General features: G+C 43.8%; 1 protein-coding gene across 1 annotated transcript in view; it reads left to right on the forward strand.

Annotated features, from left to right (window-relative positions):
• The window catches only part of MYBBP1A (MYB binding protein 1a), a 100,080-nt gene extending 91,295 nt beyond the window's left edge, over positions 1-8,785 (forward strand). Inside the window, exons 25-27 of the mRNA XM_058164340.1 lie at positions 4,487-4,588; positions 6,463-6,587; positions 7,921-8,785. Of these exons, the coding sequence (XP_058020323.1) occupies positions 4,487-4,588; positions 6,463-6,587; positions 7,921-8,305 (612 nt within the window). The 3' untranslated portion in view covers positions 8,306-8,785. The remainder of the gene's footprint in view (positions 1-4,486; positions 4,589-6,462; positions 6,588-7,920) is intronic.
• Positions 8,786-14,197: the final 5,412 nt, after the last annotated feature.

Below are 14,197 nucleotides of genomic sequence, written 5' to 3' on the forward strand. Positions count from 1 at the left end.
AGTGGTTTTTCCATGGACTGGAGGGGGGTGGTTTCACTTGTTGCCAGTATCCCATGGATAGGGCTTCGCTTCTTTATGCAACCTGGTTTCTGGCATGCCGCGGACAGGTGCTGGTCCACAGACCGGGGGTTGAGAACCCCCCCGATCTATAGCCAACCGAGCCTTTACAGGTAGTCCTCAATGTACGACCACAGCTGAGCCCAGAATTTACATTGCTAAGTAAGAAATTTAAGGGAGTTGTGTCCCCTTTTATGACTTTTCTTGCCACATTCGTTAAGTTAGTCACTGCAGTTGTTAAATTAGTAACCTGGTTGTTAAGTGAATCTGGCTTCCCCCTTGACTCTGCGTGTCAGAAGGCCACAAAAGCTGATCACATGACCCCGGGACACTGCAACCGTCATAAATATGAACCAGTTGTCAAGCATCTAAATGTAAATCACATTTCCGTGGGAATGCTGACTTGGTTATAAGTGAGAAAAATAGCAATAGCACTTAGGTTTACATATCGCTTCCCATTGCTTGACAGCCCTCTCTAAGCGGTTTACAGAGTCAGCCTTCTGCCCCCAACAGTTTGGCTCCTCATTTTTACCCACTTCGGAAGGAGGGAAGGCTGAGTCAACCTTGAGCCAGTCAGGATCGAACTCCTGGCAGTGAGTAGTGAGTTAGTCCTGCAGTCCTGCATTCTAACCACTGCCCCTCTGTGGCTCTTAAATTTATTTATTTATTTATTTAATTTATTTATTATATTTGTATACCGCCCTTCTCCCGAAGGACTCAGGGCGGTTCACAGCCAATAAAAAACACAATACATAGAATACAAATTAAAAACTATATAAAAAACTGATTCAATAACGGCCTAAAAATTTAGATACAATTTAAAACCCCATTTAAAACCCCAAATTAAAACCCATAAATTTAAAAAACTAACCCAGTCCTGCGCAGATGAATAAATGCGTTTTAAGCTCGCGACGAAAGGTTCGGAGGTCCGGAAGTTGACGGAGTCCCGGGGGGAGTTCGTTCCAGAGGGTGGGAGCCCCCACAGAGAAGGCCCTTCCCCTGGGCGTCGCCAGACGACACTGTCATAATGGTCATAAGTCACTTTTTTTCGGTGCTGCTGTAACTTTGAACGGTCACTAAGCGAACTGTTGTAAGTTGAAGGCTACCTGTGTTTGTGGATAAAGGGCCTCCCTTATCCTCACCCCAATGGCTGTAGCTGTGATTGTTGACAAATGCAGCGCGACCTGGTGGGGAGACAGCAGATGCAATTCAATTTTGTTCTGTTTAGATCAGGGCTCTCCAATCTTGGCCACTTTAAGACGTGTGGACTTCAACTCCCAGAGTTGAAGTCCACAAGTCTTAAAGTGACCAAGGTTGGAGACCCCTGATTTAGATTTTTGCTGTCAGAATCTCTTGGCCCAAACGGGAAGACTTGCCTTCTAATACAGGTAGTCCTCAACTTAAAACAGTTCCACTTAGCGACCATTTGAAGTTACAGAGGCACTGAAACGAAAGGGACTCGGGATCCTTTTTCACACTTTTATCACCGTTACGGCATCCCCACGGTCACACAATTTACATTTCGGATGCTTGACAACTGACTCACATTTATGATGGCTGCCGTGTCCCGAGGTCCTGTGAATCCACCTTTTGCGACCTTCCGACATGCAATGTCAAGGGGGAAACCCTATTCACTTAACAATCGGGTTACTAATTGTAACAGCAGCAGTGCTTCACTTAACGAACGTGGGGAGAAAAATCGCAAAATGGGAGCAAAAGTCACTGAACAATTTTTTCACCTATCAACAGAGAATTCTGGGCTCAATTGCGGTCGTAAGTGGAGGACTACCTGTATGACTCGGCCCAGGAATAAACTGCTTGATGACTTAATTGGGCTGCATGCCAGCAAAACTGACAGGCCCCCCATAAGCGATTGGCTCACAGATGGTACCAGTATCCTCCTTTGCTCGGGAAAGGCATTTCCACAGCATCACAGGGGCGTACCAGGAGGCACAAGGCGGCCCAGGGCAGCCAGATGTTAGCCTCAGTAAAGCGTCTTCATGATGAATCTGCACGGTTGTTCTTTTTAAGATTCCGGAATGGCGGGTGGGGGCTCCAGAAGATACGTGGCTTGGCCAGAGTTCCTTCTCGCTTGTGAATCCCTTCCAAAACTGCCAGGCAAAATTCAGTGAAATTAGGTCTCGTGGAGAGAAAGGCAAGGGAGGATTTGGAGTGAAGAGCTTGTTCAGTAGGTAAAAATAGCAGTAAAAAATCAGCTTTTCCCCGTCCGTCAGATGTTTTGCATTGTAATTTTCTTCCTCCTGGTTTATTAGCCAGCGTGACTGTCTCTGATTGGAGTGCTGTTCTAGACAAGCTTTTAGTGTTTTATGCACATTTCCCCCCACCCCTTTTAAAGCAGGGGTCTCCAACCTTGGCAACTTTAAGCCTGGCAAACTTCAACTTCCAGGATCCCCCAGCCAGCAAAGCTGGCTGGGGAATTCTGGGAATTGAAGTCTGCCAGGCTTAAAGTTGCCAAGGTTGGAGACCCCTGCTTTAAAGCATCTTCTTATTTTATTTTATTTTTTTCCTCTGAACACATGTCTCCTTCCTGTGACTCCCTACGTTGAATTTTGGCTTCTAAGACTCTCAGGAGAAAGACCCCCCTGGTATAGAAGTGCTCCTCAACTTACAAACCATTCGTTTAGGGACCGTTCGATGATACAATGGCTGTCAGGCCTGGAAGCCGTCTTTTTCACTGGGCCTTCAGGCCTGTCACATTTACTGCTGTGGGAAACTGGGAGGGGGGATTGTATGGTGCTGGGGTGATATATAGTCATAACAACATTCCTTTCTCAGAGAGTCAAGGACAGCTTGCCCTGTACCTGGAAGGCTGGAACCGGAAGGCATCTCCAGTTGGGGCGGTGCTTGGATTGGACTATTTGATGGACATGTGGGTGCAGGGGGGAGGGGCCTGGACTTTCTTTTGGGTGGGGAAAACCTGGAAGCTTTCAGATTTGGGTTTTCCCAGATGTGCCCATATGACATCTCTTAAGAAAATGGAACTTTGAGGGAACTCAAACCTTGGAATTTTCTTTTGTTGGGGGCGTTACCTGGAACCCTGACACTGGCACTGAAAAAAAGTGACCTATGGCTCTTTTTCATACTTAATGACCGTTGCAGCATCCCTATGGTCAGGTGATCAAAATTCGAATGCTTGGCAACCGAATAATATTTACAAAGGTTGCAGTATCTCCGGGTCATGTGATCGATTGCCTTTGTGTTCTTCTGACAAGCAAAATGAATGGGGAAGCCAGAGTCACTGTACAGATGTGCTGCTGACATAACAACAGCGGTGATTCACTTAACAAATATATGAATAAAGGTTGTAAAAGGGAGCAAAACTCAACACCTGTTTGGGGTTCAAGTGTGGTCGTAAGTCGAGGACTACTTGTACTATGTAAATTATTCCTTATGTTGCTGCTGGTATATGAATTAAAATCCTCAATAGAATAGAATGAGTTGGAAGGGACCTTGTAGGTCGTCTAGTCCAATCCCTGCCCAAGCAGGAGACCCTACACCAGGGATGTCAAACTCGATTTCATTGAGGGCCGCAGCAGGATTTTGTTTGACCTTGGGGGTGGGAGCGGGCATGGCCAGGGTGAGCATGGCCAGCTCAATGTCACTTGTTTCAGGGGTGCCTGTGGTGACCCGATCGCTCTGCCAGAGAAAACGGGCTCCTGAGCTCCATTTTCGGCTGTGATGGCCTCTTGCAACCTCCGCCAGCGAAACCTTTGCTTTTTCCAGGGAAGCCCTACAGGCCAGATCTAAGCACCCCACAGGCCAGATCTGGACCCCGGGCCTTGAGTTTGACAACCCTGTTCTACACCATTTCTGACAGATGGCAGTCCAGTCTCTTCTCAAAAGCCTCCAGTGATGAAGCTCCCACAATGTCCGAAGGCAACTTCTGTTCCACTGGTTGATTGTTCTCACTGTCAGAAAATTTCTCCTTATTTCTAGGTTGAATCTCTCCTTGTTTAGTTTCCATCCATTATTCCTTGTCTGGCCTTTGTGTGCTTTGGAAAAAAGCTTGACCCCTTCCTCTCTGTGGCAGCCCCTCGAATATTGGAACACTGCTATCCTATCTCCCCTGGTCCGTCTCTTCACTAGACTAGTCAGGCCCAGTTCCTTGCCGTTTAAAAATCCAAATCATTCATATTAGCAAACCTGCCAAAAAGTGCAGGTGTGGGAGAGAGGAATCCAGCTCTAGCCTCAATTTAGTTTCTCATTACCTGTGCCAATGTTTCTCATATTAGGCCAGCAATCTAATCTGGCACAAAGAATTTTCATATTTTCATAAAGTTGTCAGAGCCTTATTTTATTTTACAGGAATGATGCGAAGATGCAAGGGTCTGTAGGACGAAGAAGGAAGCATTCTTGGGATTTTCTGGGTTATAACTTCTCTTTCCCCCACCTTTTTTTTTTAAAATAGACATTGAAGAAAGTGGGCAAGTTCAAAGTTAAGGTGGACCGGGAGAAGGTCATCAAGTGTCTGGAGCTGTTGAGCTGCCTCATCAAAATAGTGACCCAACAGGTATGTCTGTCACTCTTACTATTTGATTCTTCTTTGAAATGCCAACATTTCCCTGTTTATACTCGCTGCTCACAAAGTTTTCCTTGGACTTAAAAGTCATTGTTCTACTTTTTGTTTGTTTAGGAATTCTTTGGACTAAAGTAAGAATCCAAGAGAAGAGAAGTAGCTCAGGGTTGAACTATAGAATTTTTTTGGGGATGCTCTCTGAGCTTGGTTTATTGTCAGACATTTCATTAACTTACAGACTCTTGTACTGATGATGTTACCTAGTTGGGCAATGAAACATCTCCAACTAAACAAGCAAACATAGAGAGCATTCAAAACTCTAAAGTTAGCATACATGCGCTGAATTAATTCTGGATCCATATTCATGCAGTAGCAATAGCATTTAGACTTCTCAGTGCTTTATAGCCCTGTAGAGCAGGGCTGTAAACTGCTTTAAGCAGTTTACAGAGTCAGCCTATTGCCCCCAACAGTCTGAGTCCTCATTTTACTGACCTCAGAAGGATGGAAGGCTGAGTCAACCCTGAGCCTGGTGTGATTTGAACTGCCAAATTGCAGGCAGCCGGCAGTCAGCAGAAGTAGCCTGCAGTACTGCACACTAACCACTGCGGCACCGTGGCTACTCACTGTTTGTGAGTATGTAAGTACAAGTGGCACAGTTGGTACATCTAAGCATCCAGTTCAAGTATCCTCAATTTTTTTTTGAGACATTTGGAATTTGAGAATCTGTAGTGAGCAAGGTGACAATATACGGCTTCTGTGGGGAATGTATCAAGGCACTCATTTACACAAACATTACCTGCTAACCACTTCTAGCTTTGCTCCTTTCTGCAGGATGTTCTCTCCCACCCCCTGCTTTTGTATTTCTTTTTCAGAGCAGGTGTGCCCACTTCTAAATGAAGCACTGGGCTGCAATTTCCCACTACTTTTATTTTTTTAAGAAGCTTAAAAGACCTCAGAGACATTCTCGGAAGTGAAAAATGCTAGAGAGCCAACAGGCATTAGGATATGTATTTATAGATACATTAGCAACCTGGCACCAGATTTTGGGATGTTGGCCTAGATCCTGACTAGAGGGTCCATAGCAGAATGCTGCTTTGTCACCTGGTTGAGCATTCTTTTTTTTTGTTTGTTTGTTTGAATTTATACCCCGCCCTTCTCCGAAGACTCAGGGCGGCTTACAATGTGTTAAGGAATAGTCTTCATCCTTTTGTATATTATATACAAAGTCAACTTATTGTCCCCAACAATCTGGGTCCTCATTTTACCTACCTTATAAAGGATGGAAGGCTGAGTCAACCTCGGGCCTGGTGGGACTTGAACTTGCAGTAATTACAAGCAGCTGTGTTAATAACAGACAGACTTAGTCTGCTGAGCCACCAGAGGTCCTGGTGATTCAGTCAGCTGATCCCAAGAACTAATCCAATTCCACTAATTCTGATAGTCCAGGGGGGTTGGACTAAAAGACCTCCAAGGTCCCTTCCAACTCAGTTGTTCTGTTCTGTTCTATTCTATTCTATTCTATTCTATTCTATTCTACTCTACTCTACTCTACTCTACTCTACTCTACTCTACTCTACTCTACTCTACTCTATTCTTCTATTCTATTCCAGATCCTATACTATGAACTTGCTTGATTTTGATGGCAAGTATTGCATTGTGAATCCAGGAATCAGACTGGTCATCCCTACTGGGGCCACACATACAATAAGCCATTCATTGATTGAATGAGTGACTGAATGAAATAAAATTTGTATCCTTTTCTCAATGAATTTGGTGGGAAAAGAGAGCAATTCTGCTTTCTATATTTACCACTTTAAGCAACTTTCTTTATTGAATGCAATTCTAGTATTCTTTTATTTACTTTTCAGGCAATCAGCATAGATCTGACTGAGCTTCGTAGCGTGCTCCAGACTCTGGGTCAGCAGGAACATTTTGAGAAGTCCATACAACTTGACAACATGTACTGGAATGTTATGAAACTTCTGGGATTTAAGTAAGTTATAGAGCCAGTTTGGTGTCATGGTTGAAGTACCATGCTAGAAAAGCCAGGAGACTGGGAGTTCTAGTTCCACCTTCAGCACAAAGTCACTGGGTGATCTTGGATCAGTCACTCTCTCTCAACCCTAGGAAGAAAGCAAGTGGAACCATTTCTGAAATTGTGCCAAGAATTGTGCCTGGCAACTGCTCTTAATTCAGGAATTAAGAGCAGTTGCCAGGAGTCAATACAAACATGAAGGCACACACATAGAAGGGGAAGCTGCATGCTCCATGCAACCCCTTGGCCTTCCTGATCAGGCTTTATAATTTTGGAAATTGAACCTAAAAATTAACACAGTTCACAAAAGCTTGACCTCCTGAAGAAAAAGAATGAAGAATCATAACCCCCATGCATTGTAGTCCTGCTGCTGATGGCCCTTAACATTTCTTCCCCTCCCCAGTTCCCCTGACACACAAGTGTCAAACTCGTTGCGTCATGTTGCCATCACGTGACGTATCATGATGTTTTTTTCTCTTCACTGAGCTGGAGGTGGGCGTGGCCTACACGTGACGCATCCGCCTTGTGGGCTGCCAATTTGACACCCCTGCTCTAACGTAATGAATTGGCTCATTTTATCAGAATAAAACACTTTATCAGAATAATAAGGGACATGGTGTCTCAGTGACTAAGATTCTGAGCTTGTTGAGTGAAAAGTCGGCAGTTCAGCAGCTTGAATCCCTAGTGCCACGTAACGTGGTGAACTCCCGTTACTTGTCCCAGCTTCTGCCAACCTAGCAGTTCGAAAGCAGGTAAAAAATGCAAGAAGAAAAATAGGGGCCACCTTTGATGGGAAGGTAACAGCGTTCCATGCACCTTTGGCATTGAGTCATGCCAGCCACATGACCACAGAGATGTCTTCGGGCAGCGCTGGCTCTTTGGCTTTGAAACGGAGATGAGCACCGCCCCCTAGAGTCAGGGGATGACTAGCACATATGTGCGAGGGGAACCTTATCAGAATAAATTCTGAATGCTCAGTTTGTAACTTCTGTTTCTTAAAACTTCATGGGTGATCTTAAAAAGAAAAGGCTAGTTGATGATAGAAGGCCCTGTTGGTGTGGTTGTTGGGAGTTGTAGCTTAATATATGGAGAGGCATTAAGATTAGGGCAGTGTTTCGCTACCGTAGCAATTTTAAGTCATGTAGACTAACTCCCAGAGTTCCCCGACTGTCCATGTAGGGGAATTCTGGGAGTTGAAGTCCACACATCTTAAAAGTGGCTGAGATTGAGAAACACGGCATTAAGACTAAGTGGTGGATGTCACAGGTCCTTTCCTATTCTTGATTTGCAGGCGGCCTGTGAAGGTGAAAGTCTCTGTTCAGCCTGCAAACGGAACTGTAGTTGAGTCCCTAAAGCGGAAGAAAAAGGGCTTTCTGCCAGCCACCAAAAAACGTCAGAACCGCAAGAAAGCCCAGCCCGGAGAAGGTCCTGAGAGCAGCAGCAGAATCCCTGCTGTTGGTGAAGCTGAGGGTCCCTCGGAAGGGAAGAAGAAAAAAAGGAAGAAGAGGAAGAAGAAGCGAGTAGCGGAAGAAAGCGAGAGGGAAACATTTGAGCAGGGTCCTCCAGCAAAGAAGAAGGCTCAGTCCCCAGGGGCCACGAAAGGAGCTGCTGGGCCACATGGCCAAGTGAAGAAGAAAAAGCAGCAACGCAAGGGAAAGAAAAAGGGGACAGACTGAATTTTGGGGACAGATGGGACTGCTTTTATCAACCTCTGGGAAATGTGTTTTGAAAGTTGCGGGGGAAATCTGCTTCTGGATTCCAGCTGGCAGATTTAAAACTGGTCTGCTGTATTATTTTGATAATGGTCTCTAGTGCCATAAACAGTCTTGGGACTTCCTACCTATGATGCCAGGAATAATTTCCTTTCTCCCAATTCATGTCATCTGGCATGGCTTCCAGAAGAGCCAAGCTGCAAACAACATAACGCATTCTGGATGTATATGTGTGAATGAGTTTAATTACAAGCAGTGTAATTTATAAGGTGCTCCTGGAAAACGAGGTGCTTTGGAGCAAACTCCTTTTAACGTCTGGATCAGTTCCATCTCCTTGGTTTTAATAGAAGGCATCAAGCTATGATATTGAATGTATGTGGCTTTGGTTGCTTGGAGTTAAATGACAAGTTATATTTCTGAATAAAAAATATATTTTTTAAAATCTTTATAAAATTAAGACTAAAATGACATGCCTCAGCTCAGATCTGCTTGAAAAATTTGTACTTTTCGCACGTATGTCTTAGAATGGGTGAAACTTCTTACAATAAACAAGACAGTGCGTAAATTCAGAAAAAGCATTGAATGTTTATGCCATCTGGCTCCAAAGGACTCTGAGCTGTTAGTAGCATTTCAGATGCTAATCTGGGCAGTATACTTGAGAAAGGTATTTATTTTGCAACAGTTTATACCAGGGGTAAAATGTAAAATTTGTTACTACTGGTTCTGTGGGCGTGGCTTAGTGGTGGTGGGTAATGTGACTGGGTGGTTGTGGCCAACTTTTTTTTTTTTTTTACTTTTAAAAGTATTTTTTCTACAACCTCTTCGGCCAAGGTTGTAGAAAATCCCAGCTGAGTTTCCTGATCACCAGAACTCTTTAAAAGCATTTTTTACAGCCTCTTCGGCTGAAGAAGTTTAGAAAAAATGCTTTTAAAGGGTTCTGACGATCCCAGCTGAGTTGCCTGATCGCCAGAACTCTTTAAAAGCCTTTTTTTTAACAGCCGAAGAGGTTGTAGAAAAAATGCTTTTAAAAGTAAAAAAACAAAACAAAAAACCCTCTGATGATCGCGCAGCTCAGCTGGGCATGGGCGGGGGAGGGGCAGGGATTTTTGCTACTGGTTCTCCGAACCACCCGTCACCATCGCTACCGGATTGGGCGATCCAGTCCGAACCGGGAGCATTTCACCCCTGGTTTATACCTTACTATCCCATTAGCTTTTCCAATGCCTGCAGTGACTTAGAGCAGTTATTACATGTCACCTTCCGTCTGAAGGTCTTTTGCATCATGTTTCTCTGTTTTGTGATTTAACTGGGATGCTAAGGCGAGGGGAGTCATAGGAGAACTATGGCCATTAGATTCTCCCCCTTTTTCAATTTTTTCTGGTGAACAGTGGGAACAAGTGTATTCTTGTTTCTACCTTAAAGGAAACAATTCATTGCAAATAGCTAGCAAGATTGATCTAGTCAGAGGTTCGTCAGAAAGCAGATTAGAGGTTGGAAATATGTTCTCTACATCTGAGAAGACTAAATGCCTGTTTGCATTACCCAAAACAGAGTTTTCCAGTCTCATGTTCTCCAAATATGCCGGGGGTGAGAACTCCCAGGTTGCAGAGAATATTTTTTTCCCCAAATTCTTTTTTTATTGCAAGTCATTAGAGTAAAACTTGGTAATTATCTCACCCAATTTCAATGTTCTTTCGATACACCGCTCCTGCACAATCTTGGGTCCTGATTGTCCCGGATTCATGACTGCCAGCAATGGCGGTCATGCCTGCTGCCATTCGGGAGAGCTTGCTTTGGACCTAACAAGGAATTTGCGAATTCCTTGTGGCCAGCGAAGCACCTCTTCTTCCGTCACCTCCCCTACAAGGAGGCTATGACCCCAAAGGGTCTCCCACCAGTGGTTACCAGCTGGATTTTTGCGGGACTCAGCAGAGCCCGCTATTTTCCAGCCATTCTCGCCATGGCTGCAACCGGAAGTCCAGGTTGCAGAGAATCTCAGAGATGCCCCATCATGTCTTGTGGGTACCAACTGGTCTAGAAAACCTGCATGCCTACAACTTTCACTCAAAATACAATCTGTGCTTCCCAAAGCAGCTGGAGAGACATTAGACCAAAGTAATACAGGTAGTCCTTGACTTAACGACAAAAATTGAGCCCAAAATTTAACTTGCTAAGGGAGACGGTTGTTAAGGGAGTCTTGCCCCACTTTACGGTCTTTCCTGCCACAGATGATAAGTGAATCACTGCAGTTGTTAAGTTAGTAACACGGTTGTTAAGTGAATCTGGCTTATCCATTGCCAAGCGTCTTGTTAGAAGGTCACAAAAGGAGATCACAAAACCCCAGGACATTGCAACAGTCATAAATACGAGTCAGTTGCCAAGCATCTGAATTTTAATTGTGACCATGGGGATGCTGCAACGGTCATGTTAAATAGTCATAAATTGCTTTTTTCAGCGCCGTTGTAACTTTTGAACGGTCACTAAACAAACTGTTGTAAATTGAGGACCACCTGTAATGCTCCAGGCTCTTGGCCCTTATTCTCATATAAATATACAATGACTGGTAGCAGTTTGTGACAATGAATTAATTGCATTTATTTTTTGTGGTGGTGCCACTTATGGACTATTGAATCTTAGAATTGTTGGAATAGGAGGGGAAGCTTTCTGGAGAAGACCGAAGACCCATCTAGTTCAAATCCTGTTCCTATAAATAGGAACTGATTTCTCGAGAGATAGACGAGTAAGTGGAACACTTCCATTGTAGGCTTCCTTCTTTCAGAACAATCCGTCCCACAAGGTCAGGGTGGCAAAAGACGATAAAAACTTTAAATTGGTTTTGGAAGGCCTTTGGAAAAGGATGATTTCTAATTATCAGGGCCAGAATGGCTGTTACTGTTTTAAATGTGTACACTTGTACAACAGCTCAGTGAAAGTAAGCCAAAAAAAGTATGAAGGAAAATCTAATGAGAAACCTGCTTTTCTATTGTTTCCACCAAATGTTTAAAAGTCCGGCTCCTTAGAGCAGCAAAGAACACCTTTTCTATATTTGGAGATTCTTCTCTCTTCTTAACCTTTTATTTTCTCATCTAAACACCTTCAATTTCCTCCACAGGATGTTGGACCTCTGGAAACCCTCACTCAATCTGTGCTTCTGCTTGCAAACAATTTAAGTTTGAATGGGTGTAATATGCTACGTAGCAGGCTAACGTGGAAATGGAAAATATTACTTGAAATGATGCTTGGATTGGTTTTTCCCAGCAGCTATAAAATTCCTGCTACTTAATGGTGCAAGAAGATACCAGTAGGTTTCCCTCCAAAGGAACATCCTCTAAATCAGTGCTTTTCAATCTCGGCCACTTTAAGCTGTGTAAGACTTCAACTCCCAGAATTCCAAACCAATTCCATATTGGTTAGGGAATTCTGGGGGCTGATGTCTACACAAATTAAAGTGGTTGAGCTTGAGAAACACTGAGCTGAATAATGTGCTCTCCTGCCAACACTGCAAGAAATGTGTATTCTGGAGCAGGGGTCTCCAACCTTGGCAACTTTAAGCCTGGTGGACTTCAACTCCCAGAATTCCCCAGCCAGCAAAGCTGGCTAGGGGATTCTGGGAGTTGAAGTCCACCAGGCTTAAAGTTGCCAAGGTTAAAGAACCCTGTTCTGGAGCACTATTGTGTATAATGCTTCTTCTTTATTATTTATTATTATTATTATTATTATTATTATTATTATTATTATTATTATTATTATTATTATTATTATTATTATTTATTTGATTTTTATACCGCCCTTCTCCCGAAGGACTCAGGGCGGTGTACAGGCAAAAATAAAACAGATAATACAATATACAATTTAAAAAGCAGATTAAAAAACTTATTTTAAAATTAGCCTGATAGGTTAAAATATACTAGACTAAAAAACCCCATTTAAAATTAATTAATAAAAATTTAAAATTTAAAATTAATAAAATTCAATTCAAGCCAGCCCCGCGCGAATGAAAAGATGTGTCTTCAGTTCGCGACGGAAAGTCTGAAGGTCAGGTATTTGGCGTAAACCCGGGGGAAGTTCGTTCCAGAGTGTGGGAGCCCCCACAGAGAAGGCCCTTCCCCTGGGGGCCGCCAGCCGACATTGTTTGGCGGACGGCACCCTGAGAAGTCCCTCTCTGTGAGAGCGTACGGGTCGGTGGGAGGCATGTGGTAACAGCAGGCGGTCCCGTAAGTACCCAGGCCCTAAGCCATGGAGCGCTTTAAAGGTCATAACCAACACCTTAAAGTGCACTCGAAAGGCCACAGGTAGCCAGTGCAGTCTGCGCAGGAGCGGTGTTACGTGGGAGCTACGCGTAGCTCCCTCTATCACCCGCGCAGCTGCATTCTGGACTAGCTGAAGCCTCCGAGTGCACTTCAAGGGGAGCCCCATGTAGAGAGCATTACAATAATCCAAGCGAGAGGTAACGAGCGCATGAGTGACTGTGCACAAGGCATCTCGATCAAGAAAGGGGCGCAACTGCCGAACCAGGCGAACCTGGTGGAAGGTCCTCCTTTATAAGGACATAGAGGAGAATATCTGTAAACTCAGGGTTGACCTGGGGAGGTCCTTGTTGTTAGGTAATGAAACATCTGAAGAAAAACAACCAAACTCAGAGAGCACCAAGGACCCCTATAGAAGCAGGAGTGAAACGAGAGAAGAATTAAAATGCTTTTTTGGGGGGGAAATAATAGTTTATCTGAAACCAAAGCTTTTAAAACTAACCTTTGTATCTTTAAAACTTACTTCCTATGTTTTTGGCAGGTCAACAGTTGATGCTACCTTCTTTTGTGTCTGCATAATCAAGAACCAAGCAGAAAATACTCTTGATTTCAATCCTGCATTGGATTGAATTAATGATTAGCAATAATCAGATACAACAACAGGTTTCCTCAAAATTGGCAAGATTTTGCTGTGGATTATCGTTTCCCAACTGCCGTTCATTTCCATAGTCTGTAGAAACTGCTGGCCAACATCTCAGGTTATGGAAAACCAATACAAGTAAAGTCCTCCACAAACACACACACAATTTGGCAACCCTCAAATTAACACAGTTGGAAGGGACCTTATAGGTCAACACACACCCCCTCAAGCAGGAGACCCTACATCATTTCTGACAAATGACAATCCAATCTTTTCTTGAAAGCCTCCATTGATGGAGCTCCCATAACTTCCGAAGGCAACTTCTGTTCCATGGGTTGATTGTTCTGTCAGAAAGTTCCTCCTCATTTCTAGGTTGACTCTCTCCTTGGTCAGTTTCCATCCATTATTCCTTGTCTGGCCTTCAGGAGCTTTGGAAAACAGTTTGACCTTCTCCTTTCTGTGGCAGCCCCTCAAATATTGGAACACTGCTATCATGTCTCCCCTAGTCCTTCTCTTCACTAGACTAACCATGCCCAGTAGCTGCAACCATTTATCATATGTTTTAGTCTCCAGTCCCCTAATCATCCTGGCTGCTCTTCTCTGCACTTTTTCTAGAGTCTCAACATCTTTTTTATAGTGTGGTGACCAAAACTGGATGCAGTATTCTAGATGTGGTCTTACTAAGGCTTTATAGAGTGGTATTAGTACCTCATTTGATCTTGATTGTATCCCTCTGTTAATGCAGTTTAGGATTACATTGGCTTTTTTAGTTGCCGGTGCACACTGCTGGCTTATATTTAGCTGACTCATATTTAGCTCCTCTGCTCTCATCTTGGCCGAAGCTCCTGTAGATTTCAATAAGTTTTATTTCAAAGCAAACATCAACTACTTTGCTCATCCTCATAGTGTAAATTCACACAGTGCAGGGGGCAGAACAGCAATTACAGGAAAAACGAGAACGCCAGCACC

This window comes from Ahaetulla prasina, chromosome 1 (assembly GCF_028640845.1).
Source record: "Ahaetulla prasina isolate Xishuangbanna chromosome 1, ASM2864084v1, whole genome shotgun sequence".
NCBI classification, from domain to species: Eukaryota; Metazoa; Chordata; class Lepidosauria; order Squamata; family Colubridae; genus Ahaetulla; species Ahaetulla prasina.